Here is a 20,057-nt window from a genome sequence, read left to right as displayed (position 1 = left end):
TGTATATCATTGTCTTCAGCTCAACATTTTGCACAAAACGTATGAATCTCATGCCAGAGATACTGAAATGTTAACACTTTATAATAAAATTAACTAATTAAAAACAATTCAAGTCATAAAAGAGAAGAGTGCAAAGAAAAATCCTTTCAGTCATTTGCACAGCTAAACAAAACTGTTTTTAGCTTAGACTGCAGCTGTTTTACAGCTCGTTTGGAGAGGCCAGTGAGCGGCCGTTACAGTCTAATCTACTGGAGACAAACGCGTGGATAAGTCTCTCTAAATCTGGTTTAGACACTATATTTTTGATTTTGGCAATGTTTTTTAGATGGTAAAAAGCTGCTGATGTTGTTGATTTGACGTGGCTGTTAAAGTTCAAGTCTGAGTCCATTATTACCCCCAGATTTATAACTTGATTTGTAGGTTTTAGAGCGAGACTCTGGAGGTGACCACTAACACATAGATTTGACTCGTCAGCATAATTGTGATAGGACACATTTTCACTGCGTATCAACTGACCTAACGGCAGCATGTAGAGGTTGAACAGAAGGGGACCCAGGACTGACCCTTGGGGCACTCCACAGGTCAGGGGCATGTGGTCTGAGACACAGCTGCCAATTTCAACAAAGTACTTCCTGTCTTCCAGATAGGACCTTAACCAGTTTAGGGCGGGGCCAGTGATGCCCACCCAGTCCTCTAGTCTCTGTAAGAGGATCCCATGATGGACAGTGTCAAAAGCAGCACTCAGATCTAACAGAATTAAGACTGAGGCTTTGCCCGTGTCAGTGTTCAGGCGGATGTCATTTGTCACCTTGACCACAGCAGTCTCAGTCACCATGACAACAGCAGTCTCAGTGCTGTGACGAGGTCTAAAACCTGACTGAAAAACATCAGAAACATATGGAGGACTGTAAATGAAGGCGCACATGCGTCGTTCAATGTGTTATTTGTCCCTTGGGATGAAAGATAGGTTTACCAGCGCTATAAAATTATTCTACACAGCGCTTTAGGAAAGACTGGTCATTGAGTCGGCGAAATAATTTAAAAATAAAATAATTTGGCGTTTTTTTTAACAAAATGCAGATTTTTTTTTTTTCAGTCGGCTAGTTTTATACCGGGTCGGTCGGGTTACGGCTAACAGACATATTATTTTGCTCAGTCTTACTAAGACAAATATATTGTCTTTTATGGATTTTTAAAAATCTAATTTGCAGAGGGCGCTAGAGAGACATTTTTTACATTTGCATTTCATTGTGTTCGGCTTGGAAATCTTCACAAACGCTCCAGTAACATTCTCCTATTTTACTCTACGTAACTACTCGATTTTTGGCGTTTTATCAGCCCCCGGGTACAATTTTAGTAAGTCCTTCGTCTTTTGGCTTGGGCCTAAAAATGAATCTCTATCAAATTAACAACCTACCTATTTCCTCTCTTGTAATATGGGAGCATTTGCAATAAATTGTGCAGCCCAAATTGTGATCAATCTTGCATTACTAATGTTTACTATTGTGTGGCCATGGGCACACTATTATTATAGGGGTCTCAAGGCTGGACACATGTGTGAATGTACATTTGAAACCTCCCTCTACAGTTCCCATAGCTGTGAGAACCATTTCAATTGTGATGTGTGCAGATCTGGCAGCTTTGTGTGTGCTAATTGCTCTGTCACCTTTTCCTTTATTTGCTTTGGAGGCGTTTCATTTCACATTTTTCCTATCAGGGAGATGTGATAACAAACTGAAATATGCCACATTAAGTCATTCACCACTGGATGTTAACTTACACTACAGTTTCAAAACTTGAAATAGCCTGCTGCTTATTGCTAACTGGAAATGTGTTGGAAAATAAAGTCATGCATGTGCGCTCACTTTTCCTCTGGTCTTTTCATGTGGAACAGTGTCAAACAAACTGCTTCCTGTTGGTCCCTTTTCAGGCCACAGCTGCTCTGATCTGGAACTCGCTTGTGTAAGAATTAGTCCAGTAATTAGTCAGTTACCAATCTGTGAAGAATGCATGCTGTCAGGGAAGTGCACCTCCCTAAATGTGTCTTTACCAACAGACACACCTGTGGACACACTTTTGCATGTATCCTAGATGTTGTCGTGGTTTAATTTGCAAACAGCCAAAGTAATATTAGCTGGATTCTGATGTCCATGTATCAAAATATTGAAGGATGTTTCACACCATAGAGACAAGGCTCGTTTGGGCGACCTCATTGGAGCACGGATGAGTTCTTGGAGAGTGATTTTTGGAGCATTTGTTTGTAAAAACTGCTTCTCCACATGCTCCATTCCACAAGTGAAAATTCTCTTTTCACTTGTGTTTAACTGAAATGTAAGTGCTGCAGTTAGTTCACTTTCATTTTAGCCGTGTGTAAATCCAAACATTGGCCTCCTTCTTTGGCCAAAAACTGTAATAATCCAATTTTGTGTGCTTATGTCCTGATCAAGACTATAGTTTATTAATAATTACAGAGGTCAAATATGTGATTTTCAACTTAAGTCGTCTCTCCACAATTTAGCCACTTGCGCCGCCTGCTGTTATAGATAGGGATTGCGAGATTCATGCACAGGTAAGATTTTTCATACTTATGTTATTTTTTATCAATTATTCGCCACTAGCCTTATGGTTGGTCCAGCGGTAAAGTCCTGTTTTGTAGAATAGAACAGATGCATTAGGTCTGTTGTTCTCAAACTGTGATTTGGTTTAGTCCTATTGATCTTTGTTGGCCCTTGGGAGAGCCACTGGTCTATTATGTCATGTTGTTGGTCGAGGGGCCTGTTTTGTGTTTTTGTAATTGGCCCCTTTTTTCCTTTTCCATGCAGCCCCCGCCCTTCCTCCCAGTGCATTGATCCTGCATGCTCATGACGTCATGCAAAGCAGGAAACTTTCTCTGGGAAGAGACAATGTGAGGGAGCTGGACATCTGGTGCTAAGCTGTGGAGTGTGGAGGACTGACTCTGGCCCTTTCCTAAACCCTTCCTCTTCCCTTTTCCTCCACACTTCTCCTCACGCCTCACTGAAGGCTCCTTCACTGCTGATTGGAGGTTCCTCCATTGGAGTGCTCAGAGCTTTGGCTTTCAGGCTTACTCCCCTCACTTGGAGAGAAGATATGCCCTTTACTGTGATAGCACCGCCCACAACGGATACAGAGAGCAAAGTTTGATTTAAAGATAAGATCAGAAGTTTAGCTGTTCTTAATAAACAATATTATAACAATAATATTAAGTGCTGAGAAAGTGTGCATGCAATATCAAGATAAGAAGAGATACTAACAAATAATGATTAAAAGGCCATATATTCCAGACTAATATGGGTTAATATGGGTTAGAGTGGCCTCTAGTGTCGGCCTACACATTATGGTGTTAATTTGAAAAGCACAATTCACTCTTTTGAGGTCACAGAGCAAATTCATTCCTGTTAAGTCTCATTTGGTTAAAAAAAAATAGTAATGTTACGTATCAAACACACAGGAACCCTACAAATGAGGTTAGGGTTAGGGTTTGGTTTCCCAAGACAAATAAAGACATATTGAGTTTTTTCTGTCATTTCGAAGCCCCTCAATCTCAAATAAATTACAAAATTGACGTTTATATGCTTCTTAAAGGCGCAATGGACGATTTTTCGGCGATTTGAGAACGCAGGTGGAAGTGCTCATGCCACTCCCCCGTGCACATGCCACTCCCCCGTGCTCATGCCACTCCCCCGTGCTCATGCCACTCCCCCCTGCACATGCCACTCCCCCGTGCTCATGCCACTCCCCCCTGCACATGCCACTCCCCCGTGCTCATGCCACTCCCCCGTGCTCATGCCACTCCCCCGTGCACATGCCACTCCCCCGTGCACATGCCACTCCCCCGTGCTCATGCCACTCCCCCGTGCACATGCCACTCCCCCGTGTGGACTGATACAACACACACGTGCGTTTGTTTATTAGCGCGACGGAGCGCATCACATCTCTCGTCTCCCGTAGATTTCCGTCTACTTCTGCGTCAGCTCGAACTGTCTTTCTCCGTCTTCATTTTGCCCCGTACACTGAGGGAACTATATTATGATAGATCCATGCGCTTAGGCACGCGGAAACGTGGGGACGAACCGCACGCGGCTGCAGGTGAGCGGTAGGTGCGTTTTATGATTGACACGTGGCAGGACAAATGATTTTTCCACGACACGAGGAAATATGATAAAAAATTTGCTGAAAAAAATCGTCCATTCCACCTTTAAATTAACATGGGTCTAATGTCAACTGTTAAGGCAGTTATGATACTGACTCCTTGAGAAGGCGCTGATAAGACACTTCTCCTAACTGCTCACTCTGTGGGCTACACTCAGTGTGGCGGCTCCTTCATGAGAATGCACAACATTTGTATTCATGTGTTGAAAAAGGGAGGAGGAAGCAGCTTTGGTAAGGGCCTATAGGACATTTCATAGACAGTGTGGCCCCAGGATGTGAGTCATGATTCTTGATTGGACACTGTCAGCTGAGGAGGGAGCTGTGTCATTAACAATGTGATCTAGTGGGGAAAAACACAAGCATTATTAAGAATAGAACTTTAGCTGCTCATCTAATGTTGACTTTTAGTGCGTTGGTTTTTGCAATAATCTGTAGTTTTTTTTCAAGCAATAACCCAAATGTAATCTGGAGTTGACAATTTGAAAAGAAATACTCTAGATATCTGTTTGAAACGTATGTATTTTTTCTTTTCTTTTTTGGATAGTACTCAGTGATGAGGGAGTTGCAGTCAGGCTGTTAGGATAAACAAAGAGTATTGGTTTCAGTGTAAACAAAAACAAGACAGGCTATTATCAGGAGGTTCCACCCAGTGGGCAGGGCTTGCTCAGAGTAGGCAAGGCAGGGCAAGTTTATTTGCAGAGCCAATTCAAAGTGCTTCACACAACAGGAACAAAATCATTCAAATCACAAAGACATGACAGAAATCACAAAACAGTTTAAGACATAAAAGAGAAGAGTGCAAAGTAGATCATTTCATATGTCATATGCACAGCTAAACAAACCGTTTGAACATTGTCAGTAGGAGAATAGATCTTAAGGGAGAGTGTTCCAGATTTTAGCTGCACCAAACTGAGATTCCCCATGTTTAGTCCTGACTCTGGGCACCAGCAGGAGGCCGGTCCATGTTTAGTCCTGACTCTGGGCACCAGCAGGAGGCCGGTCCATGTTTAGTCCTGACTCTGGGCACCAGCAGGAGGCCGGTCCATGTTTAGTCCTGACTCTGGGCACCAGCAGGAGGCCGGTCCATGTTTAATCCTGACTCTGGCACCAGCAGGAGGCCGGTCCATGTTTAGTCCTGACTCTGGGCACCAGCAGGAGGCCGGTCCATGTTTAATCCTGACTCTGGGCACCAGCAGGAGGCCGGTCCATGTTTAATCCTGACTCTGGCACCAGCAGGAGGCCGGTCCATGTTTAGTCCTGACTCTGGGCACCAGCAGGAGGCCGGTCCATGTTTAATCCTGACTCTGGGCACCAGCAGGAGGCCGGTCCATGTTTAATCCTGACTCTGGCACCAGCAGGAGGCCGGTCCATGTTTAGTCCTGACTCTGGCACCAGCAGGAGGCCGCTCCATGTTTAGTCCTGACTCTGGGCACCAGCAGGAGGCCGGTCCATGTTTAGTCCTGACTCTGGCACCAGCAGGAGGCCGGTCCATGTTTAGTCCTGACTCTGGCACCAGCAGGAGGCCGGTCCATGTTTAGTCCTGACTCTGGGCACCAGCAGGAGGCCGCTCCATGTTTAGTCCTGACTCTGGCACCAGCAGGAGGCCGGTCCATGTTTAGTCTTGACTCTGGCACCAGCAGGAGGCCGGTCCATGTTTAGTCCTGACTCTGGCACCAGCAGGAGGCCGGTCCATGTTTAGTCCTGACTCTGGCACCAGCAGGAGGCCGGTCCATGTTTAGTCCTGACTCTGGGCACCAGCAGGAGGCCGCTCCATGTTTAGTCCTGACTCTGGCACCAGCAGGAGGCCGGTCCATGTTTAGTCTTGACTCTGGCACCAGCAGGAGGCCGGTCCATGTTTTGTCCTGACTCTGGCACCAGCAGGAGGCCGGTCCATGTTTAGTCTTGACTCTGGCACCAGCAGGAGGCCGGTCCATGTTTAGTCCTGACTCTGGCACCAGCAGGAGGCCGGTCCATGTTTAGTCCTGACTCTGGGCACCAGCAGGAGGCCGGTCCATGTTTAGTCCAGACTCTGGCACCAGCAGGAGGCCGGTCCATGTTTAGTCCTGACTCTGGCACCAGCAGGAGGCCGCTCCATGTTTAGTCCTGACTCTGGCACCAGCAGGAGGCCGGTCCATGTTTAGTCCTGACTCTGGCACCAGCAGGAGGCCGCTCCATGTTTAGTCCTGACTCTGGCACCAGCAGGAGGCCGCTCCATGTTTAGTCCTGACTCTGGCACCAGCAGGAGGCCGGTCCATGTTTAGTCCTGACTCTGGCACCAGCAGGAGGCCGGTCCATGTTTAGTCCTGACTCTGGCACCAGCAGGAGGCCAGTCCATGTTTAGTCCTGACTCTGGCACCAGCAGGAGGCCGGTCCATGTTTAGTCCTGACTCTGGCACCAGCAGGAGGCCGGTCCATGTTTAGTCCTGACTCTGGCACCAGCAGGAGGCCGGTCCATGTTTAGTCCTGACTCTGGCACCAGCAGGAGGCCGGTCCATGTTTAGTCCTGACTCTGGCACCAGCAGGAGAACGGTCCATGTTTAGTCCTGACTCTGGCACCAGCAGGAGGCCGGTCCATGTTTAGTCCTGACTCTGGCACCAGCAGGAGAACGGTCCATGTTTAGTCCTGACTCTGGCACCAGCAGGAGGCCGGTCCATGTTTAGTCCTGACTCTGGGCACCAGCAGGAGGCCGCTCCATGTTTAGTCCTGACTCTGGCACCAGCAGGAGGCCGGTCCATGTTTAGTCTTGACTCTGGCACCAGCAGGAGGCCGGTCCATGTTTTGTCCTGACTCTGGCACCAGCAAGAGGCCGGTCCATGTTTAGTCTTGACTCTGGCACCAGCAGGAGGCCAGTCCATGTTTAGTCCTGACTCTGGCACCAGCAGGAGGCCGGTCCATGTTTAGTCCTGACTCTGGGCACCAGCAGGAGGCCGGTCCATGTTTAGTCCAGACTCTGGCACCAGCAGGAGGCCGGTCCATGTTTAGTCCTGACTCTGGCACCAGCAGGAGGCCGCTCCATGTTTAGTCCTGACTCTGGCACCAGCAGGAGGCCGGTCCATGTTTAGTCCTGACTCTGGCACCAGCAGGAGGCCGCTCCATGTTTAGTCCTGACTCTGGCACCAGCAGGAGGCCGCTCCATGTTTAGTCCTGACTCTGGCACCAGCAGGAGGCCGGTCCATGTTTAGTCCTGACTCTGGCACCAGCAGGAGGCCGGTCCATGTTTAGTCCTGACTCTGGGCACCAGCAGGAGGCCGGTCCATGTTTAGTCCAGACTCTGGCACCAGCAGGAGGCCGGTCCATGTTTAGTCCTGCCTCTGGCACCAGCAGGAGGCCGGTCCATGTTTAGTCTTGACTCTGGCACCAGCAGGAGGCCGGTCCATGTTTAGTCTTGACTCTGGCACCAGCAGGAGGCCGGTCCATGTTTAGTCCTGACTCTGGCACCAGCAGGAGGCCGGTCCATGTTTAGTCCTGACTCTGGGCACCAGCAGGAGGCCGGTCCATGTTTAGTCTTGACTCTGGCACCAGCAGGAGGCCGGTCCATGTTTAGTCCTGACTCTGGCACCAGCAGGAGGCCGGTCCATGTTTAGTCCTGACTCTGGGCACCAGCAGGAGGCCGGTCCATGTTTAGTCCAGACTCTGGCACCAGCAGGAGGCCGGTCCATGTTTAGTCCTGACTCTGGCACCAGCAGGAGGCCGCTCCATGTTTAGTCCTGACTCTGGCACCAGCAGGAGGCCGGTCCATGTTTAGTCCTGACTCTGGCACCAGCAGGAGGCCGCTCCATGTTTAGTCCTGACTCTGGCACCAGCAGGAGGCCGCTCCATGTTTAGTCCTGACTCTGGCACCAGCAGGAGGCCGGTCCATGTTTAGTCCTGACTCTGGCACCAGCAGGAGGCCGGTCCATGTTTAGTCCTGACTCTGGGCACCAGCAGGAGGCCGGTCCATGTTTAGTCCAGACTCTGGCACCAGCAGGAGGCCGGTCCATGTTTAGTCCTGACTCTGGCACCAGCAGGAGGCCGGTCCATGTTTAGTCTTGACTCTGGCACCAGCAGGAGGCCGGTCCATGTTTAGTCTTGACTCTGGCACCAGCAGGAGGCCGGTCCATGTTTAGTCCTGACTCTGGCACCAGCAGGAGGCCGGTCCATGTTTAGTCCTGACTCTGGGCACCAGCAGGAGGCCGGTCCATGTTTAGTCCTGACTCTGGCACCAGCAGGAGGCCGCTCCATGTTTAGTCCTGACTCTGGCACCAGCAGGAGGCCGGTCCATGTTTAGTCCTGACTCTGGCACCAGCAGGAGGCCGGTCCATGTTTAGTCCTGACTCTGGGCACCAGCAGGAGGCCGGTCCATGTTTAGTCCAGACTCTGGCACCAGCAGGAGGCCGGTCCATGTTTAGCCCTGACTCTGGCACCAGCAGGAGGCCGGTCCATGTTTAGTCTTGACTCTGGCACCAGCAGGAGGCCGGTCCATGTTTAGTCTTGACTCTGGCACCAGCAGGAGGCCGGTCCATGTTTAGTCCTGACTCTGGCACCAGCAGGAGGCCGGTCCATGTTTAGTCCTGACTCTGGCACCAGCAGGAGGCCGGTCCATGTTTAGTCCTGACTCTGGCACCAGCAGGAGGCCGCTCCATGTTTAGTCCTGACTCTGGCACCAGCAGGAGGCCGGTCCATGTTTAGTCCTGACTCTGGCACCAGCAGGAGGCCGCTCCATGTTTAGTCCTGACTCTGGCACCAGCAGGAGGCCGGTCCATGTTTAGTCCTGACTCTGGCACCAGCAGGAGGCCGGTCCATGTTTAGTCCTGACTCTGGCACCAGCAGGAGGCCGCTCCATGTTTAGTCCTGACTCTGGCACCAGCAGGAGGCCGGTCCATGTTTAGTCCTGACTCTGGCACCAGCAGGAGGCCGCTCCATGTTTAGTCCTGACTCTGGCACCAGCAGGAGGCCGGTCCATGTTTAGTCCTGACTCTGGCACCAGCAGGAGGCCGCTCCATGTTTAGTCCTGACTCTGGCACCAGCAGGAGGCTGGTCATCCGAGTCCGAGATGGTCCGAGCAAGTATTGAAGCAGATTTGTTGAGCAGCGAGACCATGGAATTAAAGAGTTCACAGTCCTCCAGGTGGAAGAGAGCAGGGACTGACAACAGGCGTGGCCTGGCTGCAGAACAAATCACACAACCACATGTATTCAGTGATATAGCAGTAGCGCTCATGAGATCTATCCAAACATTACGTTAACCATATCATGTAGCCATCTGGATAAGCTTTCTACTTTTCCAGGTTATGCTGTGTTTCATAGCATGTTTATCCACTAGATTTGAGAGTGGGGAGAGCCGAATCACCAGTTGTGATGGGAGGTAGGGTCTATATACAAGGTGGGGTCCGCTCCTGATACCTTGGCCAACATGGCCATGGTCGCAACAAAATAACCATATGCACTTTGATCATGTCCATCTATAGCAAGAAGCAGTTCCCCTGTTTGATGGAGACCTGCTTGCTGGGTTTTTATTCTGGTCCACCATCGTGATTTTCTAGAGACCCAGTCGGTGTTTGTCCATAGAGTGACTGAATCCCAAGAAATCGGAACGGCAGACATTTGGGTTTTTGGGCGTATCCTTTCTTCTCGCATTCCTCAGTTCTCGTGAGCCCATGTGCTAGATATAGAGTTTTTCCATCATAATAAATTGGATTTCCGTAACACGGAAGTACCTCACAGGGTTCTATCTGGTGGGTCGTGGTTTCCCCCTTGATATATATCAAGGCCAGTCGACCATAATAAGGAGCAAACCCTATTCCAGGTTTTATCTGCTTGCTCGGGACCTCCCTTTTTTAGTGATGCCCCTCAGCATCATTATTTTGTCCTATTTTAGCTCTACATTTCGGATGGATTGTAGCACAGAAAGTATCATTACACCAGTATTCAGCAGGATTCATTTGACGAAATTTAGCATTGATTGTCATCATTTGTTGAATGGTCTCAAGTTCTTTCTTTGTTGGTAGGAGATTACTTTACTGCATTATTTTATATACAGTGATGAGAAGTCGCTTCTGCTAAGCAGCGCCCTGGCCCTTTAAGCAGCGCCCTGCCCCTTTAAGCAGCGCCCTGGCCCTTTAAGCTGCGCCCTGGCCCTTTAAGCAGCGCCCTGGCCCTTTAAGCTGCGCCCTGGCCCTTTAAGCAGCGCCCTGGCCCTTTAAGCAGCGCCCTGGCCCTTTAAGCAGCGCCCTGGCCCTTTAAGCAGCGCCCTGGCCCTTTAAGCAGCGCCCTGCCCCTTTAAGCAGCGCCCTGCCCCTTTAAGCAGCGCCCTGCCCCTTTAAGCAGCGCCCTGGCCCTTTAAGCAGCGCCCTGCCCCTTTAAGCAGCGCCCTGGCCCTTTAAGCAGCGCCCTGCCCCTTTAAGCAGCGCCCTGCCCCTTTAAGCAGCGCCCTGGCCCTTTAAGCAGCGCCCTGGCCCTTTAAGCAGCGCCCTGGCCCTTTAAGCAGCGCCCTGGCCCTTTAAGCAGCGCCCTGGCCCTTTAAGCAGCGCCCTGGCCCTTTAAGCAGCGCCCTGCCCCTTTAAGCAGCGCCCTGGCCCTTTAAGCAGCGCCCTGGCCCTTTAAGCAGCGCCCTGCCCCTTTAAGCAGCGCCCTGCCCCTTTAAGCAGCGCCCTGGCCCTTTATGCAGCGCCCTGCCCCTTTTCGCAGCGCCCTGGCCTTTTAAGCAGCGCCCTGCCCCTTTAAGCAGCGCCCTGGCCCTTTAAGCAGCGCCCTGCCCCTTTAAGCAGCGCCCTGCCCCTTTAAGCAGCGCCCTGGCCCTTTAAGCAGCGCCCTGGCCCTTTAAGCAGCGCCCTGCCCCTTTAAGCAGCGCCCTGGCCCTTTAAGCAGCGCCCTGCCCCTTTAAGCAGCGCCCTGCCCCTTTAAGCAGCGCCCTGCCCCTTTAAGCAGCGTCCTGGCCCTTTAAGCAGCGCCCTGGCCCTTTAAGCAGCGTCCTGCCCCTTTAAGCAGCGCCCTGCCCCTTTAAGCAGCGTCCTGGCCCTTTAAGCAGCGCCCTGGCCCTTTAAGCAGCGCCCTGCCCCTTTAAGCAGCGCCCTGCCCCTTTAAGCAGCGCCCTGCCCCTTTAAGCAGCGTCCTGGCCCTTTAAGCAGCGCCCTGGCCCTTTAAGCAGCGCCCTGGCCCTTTAAGCAGCGCCCTTTCCCTTTAAGCAGCGCCCCTGTCAATCAGCTAAGTACGTACATTTTTTGGTGTCTAAAAACAATACCATTTGTTCAGAATGATCTGATTAGTTTAAATGTGTAAAAGAATAATATCTATACATTTATCTATATTGTTTTCCTCCATCCAGGCCACATGTATATACATGCATTCAGCTCTAAGGTTCAGCTCTAAGGTTCAGCTCTAAGGTTCAGCTCTAAGGTTCAGCTCTAAAGTTCAGCTCTAAGGTTCAGCTCTAAGGTTCAGCTCTAAAGTTCAGCTCTAAGGTTCAGCTCTAAAGTTCAGCTCTAAGGTTCAGCTCTAAGGTTCAGCTCTGAGGTTCAGCTCTAAGGTTCAGATCTAAGGTTCAGATCTAAGGTTCAGCTCTGAGGCTCAGCTCTAAGGTTCAGCTCTAAAGTTCAGCTCTGAGGTTCAGCTCTAAGGTTCAGCTCTAAGGTTCAGCTCTGAGGTTCAGCTCTAAGGTTCAGTTCTAAGGTTCAGATCTAAGGTTCAGATCTAAGGTTCAGCTCTGAGGCTCAGCTCTAAGGTTCAGCTCTAAAGTTCAGCTCTGAGGTTCAGCTCTAAGGTTCAGCTCTAAGGTTCAGCTCTGAGGTTCAGCTCTAAGGTTCAGTTCTAAGGTTCAGATCTAAGGTTCAGCTCTGAGGCTCAGCTCTAAGGTTCAGTTCTAAGGTTCAGCTCTGAGGTTCAGTTCTGAGGTTCAGCTCTAAGGTTCAGTTCTAAGGTTCAGCTCTGAGGTTCAGTTCTAAGGTTCAGCTCTAAGGTTCAGCTCTAAGGTTCAGCTCTAAGGTTCAGTTCTAAGGTTCAGCTCTAAGGTTCAGCTCTGAGGTTCAGCTCTAAGGTTCAGATCTAAGGTTCAGCTCTGAGGCTCAGCTCTAAGGTTCAGCTCTAAAGTTCAGCTCTGAGGTTCAGCTCTAAGGTTCAGCTCTAAGGTTCAGCTCTGAGGTTCAGCTCTAAGGTTCAGCTCTAAGGCTCCGCTCTAAGGTTCAGCTCTAAGGTTCAGCTCTAAGGTTCAGCTCTAAGGTCCAGCTCTAAGGTTCAGCTCTAAGGTTCAGCTCTAAGGTTCAGCTCTAAGGTTCAGCTCTAAGGTTCAGCTCTGAGGTTCAGCTCTAAGGTTCATTTCAGCTCTGCCTTTTGTCTGTGTTTAGGCTCTTTTTGGCTTTTTGCCTGATATTGATCCAGTTTATGTCACATTAGTTCAAGTGTTGGTGGTTTGAGTCTCAAGACATTTTTTAGGGTTAGGTTTAGGTCACATCGTGTCAAACAGAGACAGGACAAAAGGGTTAGGGTTAGGTTTAGGTCACATTGTGTCAAACAGAGACAGGACAAAAGGGTTAGGTTTGGGTCACATCGTGTCAAACAGAGACAGGACAAAAGGGTTAGGGTTAGGTTTAGGTCACATCGTGTCAAACAGAGACAGGACAAAAGGGTTAGGGTTAGGTTTAGGTCACATTGTGTCAAACAGAGACAGGACAAAAGGGTTAGGTTTGGGTCACATCGTGTCAAACAGAGACAGGACAAAAGGGTTAGGGTTAGGTTTAGGTCACATCGTGTCAAACAGAGACAGGACAAAAGGGTTAGGGTTAGGTTTAGGTCACATCGTGTCAAACAGAGACAGGACAAAAGGGTTAGGGTTAGGTTTAGGTCACATCGTGTCAAACAGAGACAGGACAAAAGGGTTAGGGTTAGGTTTAGGTCACATCGTGTCAAACAGAGACAGGACAAAAGGGTTAAGGTTAGGTTTAGGTCACATCGTGTCAAACAGAGACAGGACAAAAGGGTTAGGGTTAGGTTTAGGTCACATCGTGTCAAACAGAGACAGGACAAAAGGGTTAGGGTTAGCTTTAGGTCACATCGTGTCAAACAGAGACAGGACAAAAGGGTTAGGGTTAGGTTTAGGTCACATCGTGTCAAACAGAGACAGGACAAAAGAGTTAGGGTTAGGTTTAGGTCACATCGTGTCAAACAGAGACAGGACAAAAGGGTTAGGTTTAGGTCACATCGTGTCAAACAGAGACAGGACAAAAGGGTTAGGTTTAGGTCACATCGTGTCAAACAGAGACAGGACAAAAGGGTTAGGGTTAGCTTTAGGTCACATCGTGTCAAACAGAGACAGGACAAAAGGGTTAGGGTTAGGTTTAGGTCACATCGTGTCAAACAGAGACAGGACAAAAGGGTTAGGGTTAGGTTTAGGTCACATCGTGTCAAACAGAGACAGGACAAAAGAGTTAGGGTTAGGTCACATCGTGTCAAACAGAGACAGGACAAAAGGGTTAGGTTTAGGTTTAGGTCACATCGTGTCAAACAGAGACAGGACAAAAGGGTTAGGTTTAGGTTTAGGTCACATCGTGTCAAACAGAGACAGGACAAAAGGGTTAGGGTTAGCTTTAGGTCACATCGTGTCAAACAGAGACAGGACAAAAGGGTTAGGGTTAGGTTTAGGTCACATCGTGTCAAACAGAGACAGGACAAAAGAGTTAGGTTTAGGTCACATCGTGTCAAACAGAGACAGGACAAAAGGGTTAGGGTTAGGTTTAGGTCACATCGTGTCAAACAGAGACAGGACAAAAGGGTTAGGGTTAGGTTTAGGTCACATCGTGTCAAACAGAGACAGGACAAAAGGGTTAGGGTTAGGTTTAGGTCACATCGTGTCAAACAGAGACAGGACAAAAGGGTTAGGTTTAGGTCACATCGTGTCAAACAGAGACAGGACAAAAGGGTTAGGGTTAGGTTTAGGTCACATCGTGTCAAACAGAGACAGGACAAAAGGGTTAGGTTTAGGTCACATCGTGTCAAACAGAGACAGGACAAAAGGGTTAGGGTTAGGTTTAGGTCACATCGTGTCAAACAGAGACAGGACAAAAGGGTTAGGTTTAGGTCACATCGTGTCAAACAGAGACAGGACAAAAGGGTTAGGGTTAGGTTTGGGTCACATCGTGTCAAACAGAAACAGGACAAAAGGGTTAAGGTTAGGTTTAGGTCACATCGTGTCAAACAGAGACAGGACAAAAAAATTAAATCATTTTATATCTTTTAATGAGTTTAAAGCACTGGTCAAGGACGACCCACAATGCACTTGTTTTATATAACTGTATCTCAGATTGTGTGTTTAAATGTGTTTTAATGAGTTGGTTCATTTTATTGATTGTTTTAAGTGTGTTTTAGTTTCCTGTGTTTGTGTGTTTTCTGTTGTGTTTGAACAGGGCCATGAAAAAGAGAACTTTTCTCATTGGGTTTTCCCCTGAATGAATAAATAAAACGAATGAATGAATTAAATAATAAAAGCTAATCAGGTGCAGGATAAACAATATTTCCATGTTTAAACTTAAATGTTGAGAGAGCAAACTGAACAATAAACACAAATAAGTTTTGCTTTTTGTGTCTTTCTTTAGACAATCTTAAAATAATCTATTTGGTAGTGGTCGAATATCATATTGCACATTGCAAGACATAAATGAATGAAATGCTCATTTGAAAAAGCTTTTGTCCAGAGCATCTCCCTGGACTGACTGAGCACCGAGGGTCAAATAACACTGCACAGGAAGTCAGGAAGTGATTGTGCACGAGTGCAGCTCTGTGAGCGTGGATATACTGCTCTCTGTGAGCGTGGATATACTGCTCTCTGTGAGCGTGGATATACTGCTCTCTGTGAGCGTGGATATACTGCTCTCTGTGAGCGTGGATATACTGCTCTCTGTGAGCGTGGATATACTGCTCTCTGTGAGCGTGGATATACTGCTCTCTGTGAGCGTGGATATACTGCTCTCTGTGAGCGTGGATATACTGCTCTGTGAGCGTGGATATACTGCTCTGTGAGCGTGGATATACTGCTCTGTGAGCGTGGATATACTGCTCTGTGAGCGTGGATATACTGCTCTGTGAGCGTGGATATACTGCTCTCTGTGAGTGTGGATATACTGCTCTGTGAGCGTGGATATACTGCTCTGTGAGCGTGGATATACTGCTCTGTGAGCGTGGATATACTGCTCTGTGAGCGTGGATATACTGCTCTGTGAGCGTGGATATACTGCTCTGTGAGCGTGGATATACTGCTCTCTGTGAGCGTGGATATACTGCTCTCTGTGAGCGTGGATATACTGCTCTCTGTGAGCGTGGATATACTGCTCTGTGAGCGTGGATATACTGCTCTCTGTGAGCGTGGATATACTGCTCTCTGTGAGCGTGGATATACTGCTCTGTGAGCGTGGATATACTGCTCTGTGAGCGTGGATATACTGCTCTGTGAGCGTGGATATACTGCTCTGTGAGCGTGGATATACTGCTCTCTGTGAGCGTGGATATACTGCTCTCTGTGAGCGTGGATATACAGCTCTCTGTGAGCGTGGATATACTGCTCTCTGTGAGCGTGGATATACTGCTCTGTGAGCGTGGATATACTGCTCTGTGAGCGTGGATATACTGCTCTCTGTGAGCGTGGATATACTGCTCTCTGTGAGCGTGGATATACTGCTCTGTGAGCGTGGATATACTGCTCTGTGAGCGTGGATATACTGCTCTGTGAGCGTGGATATACTGCTCTCTGTGAGCGTGGATATACTGCTCTCTGTGAGCGTGGATATACTGCTCTGTGAGCGTGGATATACTGCTCTGTGAGCGTGGATATACTGCTCTCTGTGAGCGTGGATATACTGCTCTCTGTGAGCCCTAAAGCTAAAACATATGTACATGACACAGCCAGTACACAGTACACAGTACACAGTACACAGTACACAGTACATTTACATGAGTCTCCTCCCACTATAAGTACATCTCAAAGTGACCAAAGCTTTATGTTGAATTATGAAGAATGAATAATGTTATGTCTAGACAGTTACTATTACTTTACCATTAGTTTCCCCTAATATGTTTTTACTCTTGAGTAAATACTTTTGTCTTTACTTGAATACATTATTTAGGAGCGTTACTGTTACTGAGTGTAAATAGCCTCAGGTGCTGTGTGTGCTACAGAGTGAGCACTTCCTTCTCCTCTGGCCTAAGTTTGAACCTCCGAAAACTCTTCCTCTGACACAGGCAGAGCAGGGCCACATGTGACATGTGTTTATGTACTGCCCCTTAAGGGCGGGGCCTCTGCCCTTCCTTATATGGAGTCATATGGGGAGGGGAGGGGGTGGTCACATGGGTGCACAGCCGTATCCAAGCGATAGGAGCAAAAACTGAAGTACAACGCAGCCTATTCTTCCTCTGAGACAAACATACAGAGACACTACAGCCAAACCAAATGGTGCCAAAGAAGCCAAAGGAGACAAAGGAGACAAAGGAGACAAAGCAATAGGAACAACGCCAAAGGAAATAGGCGTGACCGCCGGCACATGGTGGAAACATGCCCACCAACTTCACTGTGGTCCCGGTGAAGGACGCCAGAGGAGCCCGGCGCAGCCACGCAGCAGACAATGTGCTGAAGGAGGAAGATGAGGAGGCCACAGGTGAGGAGGCCCCTACAGAACCCCCTAACCCCCCTAACCCCCCACCTACTCTGATCACAGCTCACATGTGTGTGTGTGAGTGTCTGTCTGTGTGTGTGTGTGGGTGTGTGAGGTGTGTGTGTGTGTGTGTGTGTGTGTATATGTGTGTGTGTGTGTGTGTGTATATGTGTGTGTGTGTGAGGTGTGTGTGTGTGTGTGTGTGTATATGTGTGTGTGTGTGAGGTGTGTGTGTGTGTGTGTGTGTGTATATGTGTGTGTGTGTGTGTGTGTGTGTATATGTGTGTGTGTGTGAGGTGTGTGTGTGTGTGTGTGTGTGTGTATATGTGTGTGTGTGTGGGTGCGTGTGTGTGTGTGTGCGTGTGTGTGTGTGTGTGTGAGGTGTGTGTGTGTATGTGTGTATGTGTGTGTGTGTGTGAGTTGTGTGTGTGTGTGTGTGTGTGTGTATGTGTGTGTGTGTGTGTGTGTGTGAGGTGTGTGTGTGTGTGTGTGTGTGTATATGTGTGTGTGTGTGTGTGTGTGTATATGTGTGTGTGTGTGAGGTGTGTATATATGTGTGTGTGTGTTTGTGTGTGTGTGTGTGTGTATATGTGTGTGTGTGTGAGGTGTGTATATATGTGTGTGTGTGTTTGTGTGTGTGTGTGAGGTGTGTATATATGTGTGTGTGTGTTTGTGTGTGTGTGTGTGTGTGTTTGTGTGTGTGTGCTGTGGGATCTACTTAACGTCTCACTCAACTGTTTCACCAAGTTTGACCAAAAGATGACAAAAGGTTTCCACATGATTCTTGAGCTTGTTTCACTCGTGTTTCCCAACAACCCAAAGGGAGCGGGCGTTCCCCTCACACGTGTAATAAAAGTCAAACCAATGGCTTTAAATGACAGTACGGCACGAGCTCTTAATCTATTTTAGGCATTTACCTTCTCTTATGCTCTTTTATTGCTGGGATATTAGCTGCAATGACACAATATGCCAGAGAACATTATGTCCTCTTATCTGTAGTTGTGAGATACAACTGGACAGAAGGTGACCGTCCCAGAGTGATGACCGTCCCAGAGTGATGACCGTCCCAGAGTGATGACCGTCCCAGAGTGATGAGAACCAGCTCTGAAGACATTTAGCTTTTTAGATTTAAGGTTTATGTTTGTGTAAAAGTGCTGACGATTCTATTAGAGGTGTTGTTTTGAAGATATGCAATATGTGAGCATATTGTGCATATTGTGCATATTGTGCATATTGTGCATATTGTGTGTAGTAAAAACATGTTTGAAAGTAATATTTAAGCATGAGATTAAAGTAAATGTTTCACTAAAGTGGCTCATTTTACAGTCTGAGACTTTAACCTCAACTTATACATTTGAATATATTATTATTATTATATTATTATGTTGTTATTATGAACACATTTCTGTTAAATAGACTAGAAAGACCAAACCAGGTCTTCACCAAGGACTAAAACAGGACTAAAGCAAGAGTAAACCATAACTAAACCAGGACTATTCTCATAAAACATAATATCATCTGACGGCAAGAACAATAATGAATACCTCTGTACTTTTTTGGAGTATAAGTACTCCAAAATAGTACAGAGGTATTCATTATTGTTCTTGCCGGTCCATATTCCCTGCACACTTATGGAGTCAGAAGCTTTATCCTGAGGTCACAGGTTCATGTCTTCTCTTTGTAATGTGCGGACAGGCCATTCTGGCCCAGGAGTTCACACACTGTGACTGGCCTGATACAAGGAACCAACGGTTCTGAGGGGAACTGAGCATCGTAGGATTCTGTTGACTGCACATTTTAAACATGTCAGGAGATTTTACCTTGAGAGAAAACTGAAATCTGAACTGCTAAACTATAGGTCTTAACCACAGGGCATTGTGTTGTGACCATTTTAGAACTTTCCAGAGCTTTTTCATTCAAGACCTAAAATGTTACATTTCATGTGCAGTTTTTTGAATAGAAGCGGCTGGTTATGTTTACAATATTGGTCTTATTATGATGTTTTTGGATCATTAAAATAAGTAAATGAGCCTTGAAAATCTGCTATCAGCCATTGCCTGACCAAACTTCAAAAACATTTTGAAAAGCCAAAGGAAAAGCCCACACGGGTCGATCGTTCTGCTTCATGTTGTTTCTGGCCTTTTGTTCTTTACTTTGGGGTCTCAAGTTTCAGAACATACATTAGGCTTGTATTGAAAAGCACACGTCAGGTGTTTCCTCGTCAGGATATGGAGTTCGCACTCTCTCTACTGGCAAAAGAGGGAATTACCATGGGGAAATAAACAAAAGCTAGCTTGCCTCTACGTTGTAATAAAGACGATTTGCGGCAGAAATGCTTATGGGCTTAATATGTTTAACATTATAACATTGCTAAAAGCTCAAAACTGCCAATTTAGCATCATATGTCCTTTAAATACGTCTGTAAAAAGTCCTCTCCAAATCATTTCATCTGTTTTTTTATTTCATTCATTTAGGTTAATTAAAAAAAAAAATCATCTTATATTAAATTGTGTGAATGAAAAGAAGCAAAATGAAATTATTATCATTATCTTGCCCCTTTACACACAAAAATGCCCTGAAATGGAGAGTTTTGGGGAGTCAAAGTCCAGCGTGAGGTGAGTCAGCGTTGGTCGTGATTGTGTTTGGACAGCACTGATAGGACGATAAGTGTGTTAGCTCAGCGGCTAAAGGGAGTCGAGGAGCAGTCGCTGTTATCGATTAGGTACTGGCCCGTTTCCCGTTGGCTCTGTGGGGGGAGGTGCTTCACCCCACCCCCACGCTGTCATCTCCTGCTCTCCAGCTGCTCTCCTCTAATGCCTTTGTATGTTTTTGTTCAGGCTGAAGCTTGATCAAATGCATTGTGTCAAAGTATGATGTATTTGACTCTTGATTCTACTGTATCAAACGTTTAGATGAATCACTTCTGTCACAGAAGTGACAAATAATACCAGCCAAACTTCAAATAGTGATGTTTTTTGATTTAGTCCAACACCATCTCCTCGGTCTTCCTTATATTGATGAGGAGGTTGTTCTGGTTTTATGAGTTCCCCACCAATGGTGCCAAGATTGTTGTTAGATGCTTGGCAACACTGTATGTGATGGAATTGGTGCTGCATTCTATGGGTCTAAGGGGGACATTCTCTTTGAGGATTTTGGGAAGGCCATAAATGCATGGAAAAGCTTTCCCAGGGTACAGTCTGTAATAATGAGGCCTGTCTATAACCTCCTGGTAAACCTTCTTCTTGTAGCCATTGGTAGGAGAACCGTTTGGAGGAG

General features: G+C 47.6%; 1 protein-coding gene across 6 annotated transcripts in view; it reads left to right on the top strand.

Annotated features, from left to right (window-relative positions):
• slc12a7b (solute carrier family 12 member 7b) overlaps positions 1–20,057 on the top strand; it is a 382,436-nt gene that overhangs the window by 52,999 nt on the left and 309,380 nt on the right. For 2 of the 6 annotated variants that reach the window (XM_072451248.1, XM_072451244.1), the window contains exon 1: positions 16,574–16,784. The exons of the other annotated variants lie outside the window; for them this stretch is intronic. In XM_072451248.1, coding sequence (XP_072307349.1) covers positions 16,682–16,784 — 103 coding nt within the window. In that variant the 5' untranslated portion in view covers positions 16,574–16,681. Of the gene's footprint in view, positions 1–16,573; positions 16,785–20,057 lie in introns of those variants that run through there. 6 annotated transcript variants of the gene reach the window in all.

Source organism: Eucyclogobius newberryi, unplaced genomic scaffold (assembly GCF_026437365.1).
Source record: "Eucyclogobius newberryi isolate DKJ021-1_F unplaced genomic scaffold, fEucNew1.0.hap1 SCAF_18, whole genome shotgun sequence".
NCBI lineage: Eukaryota > Metazoa > Chordata > Actinopteri > Gobiiformes > Gobiidae > Eucyclogobius > Eucyclogobius newberryi.
Note: the sequence above shows the minus strand (reverse complement) of the source record. Positions and strands in the feature narration are given on the sequence as shown.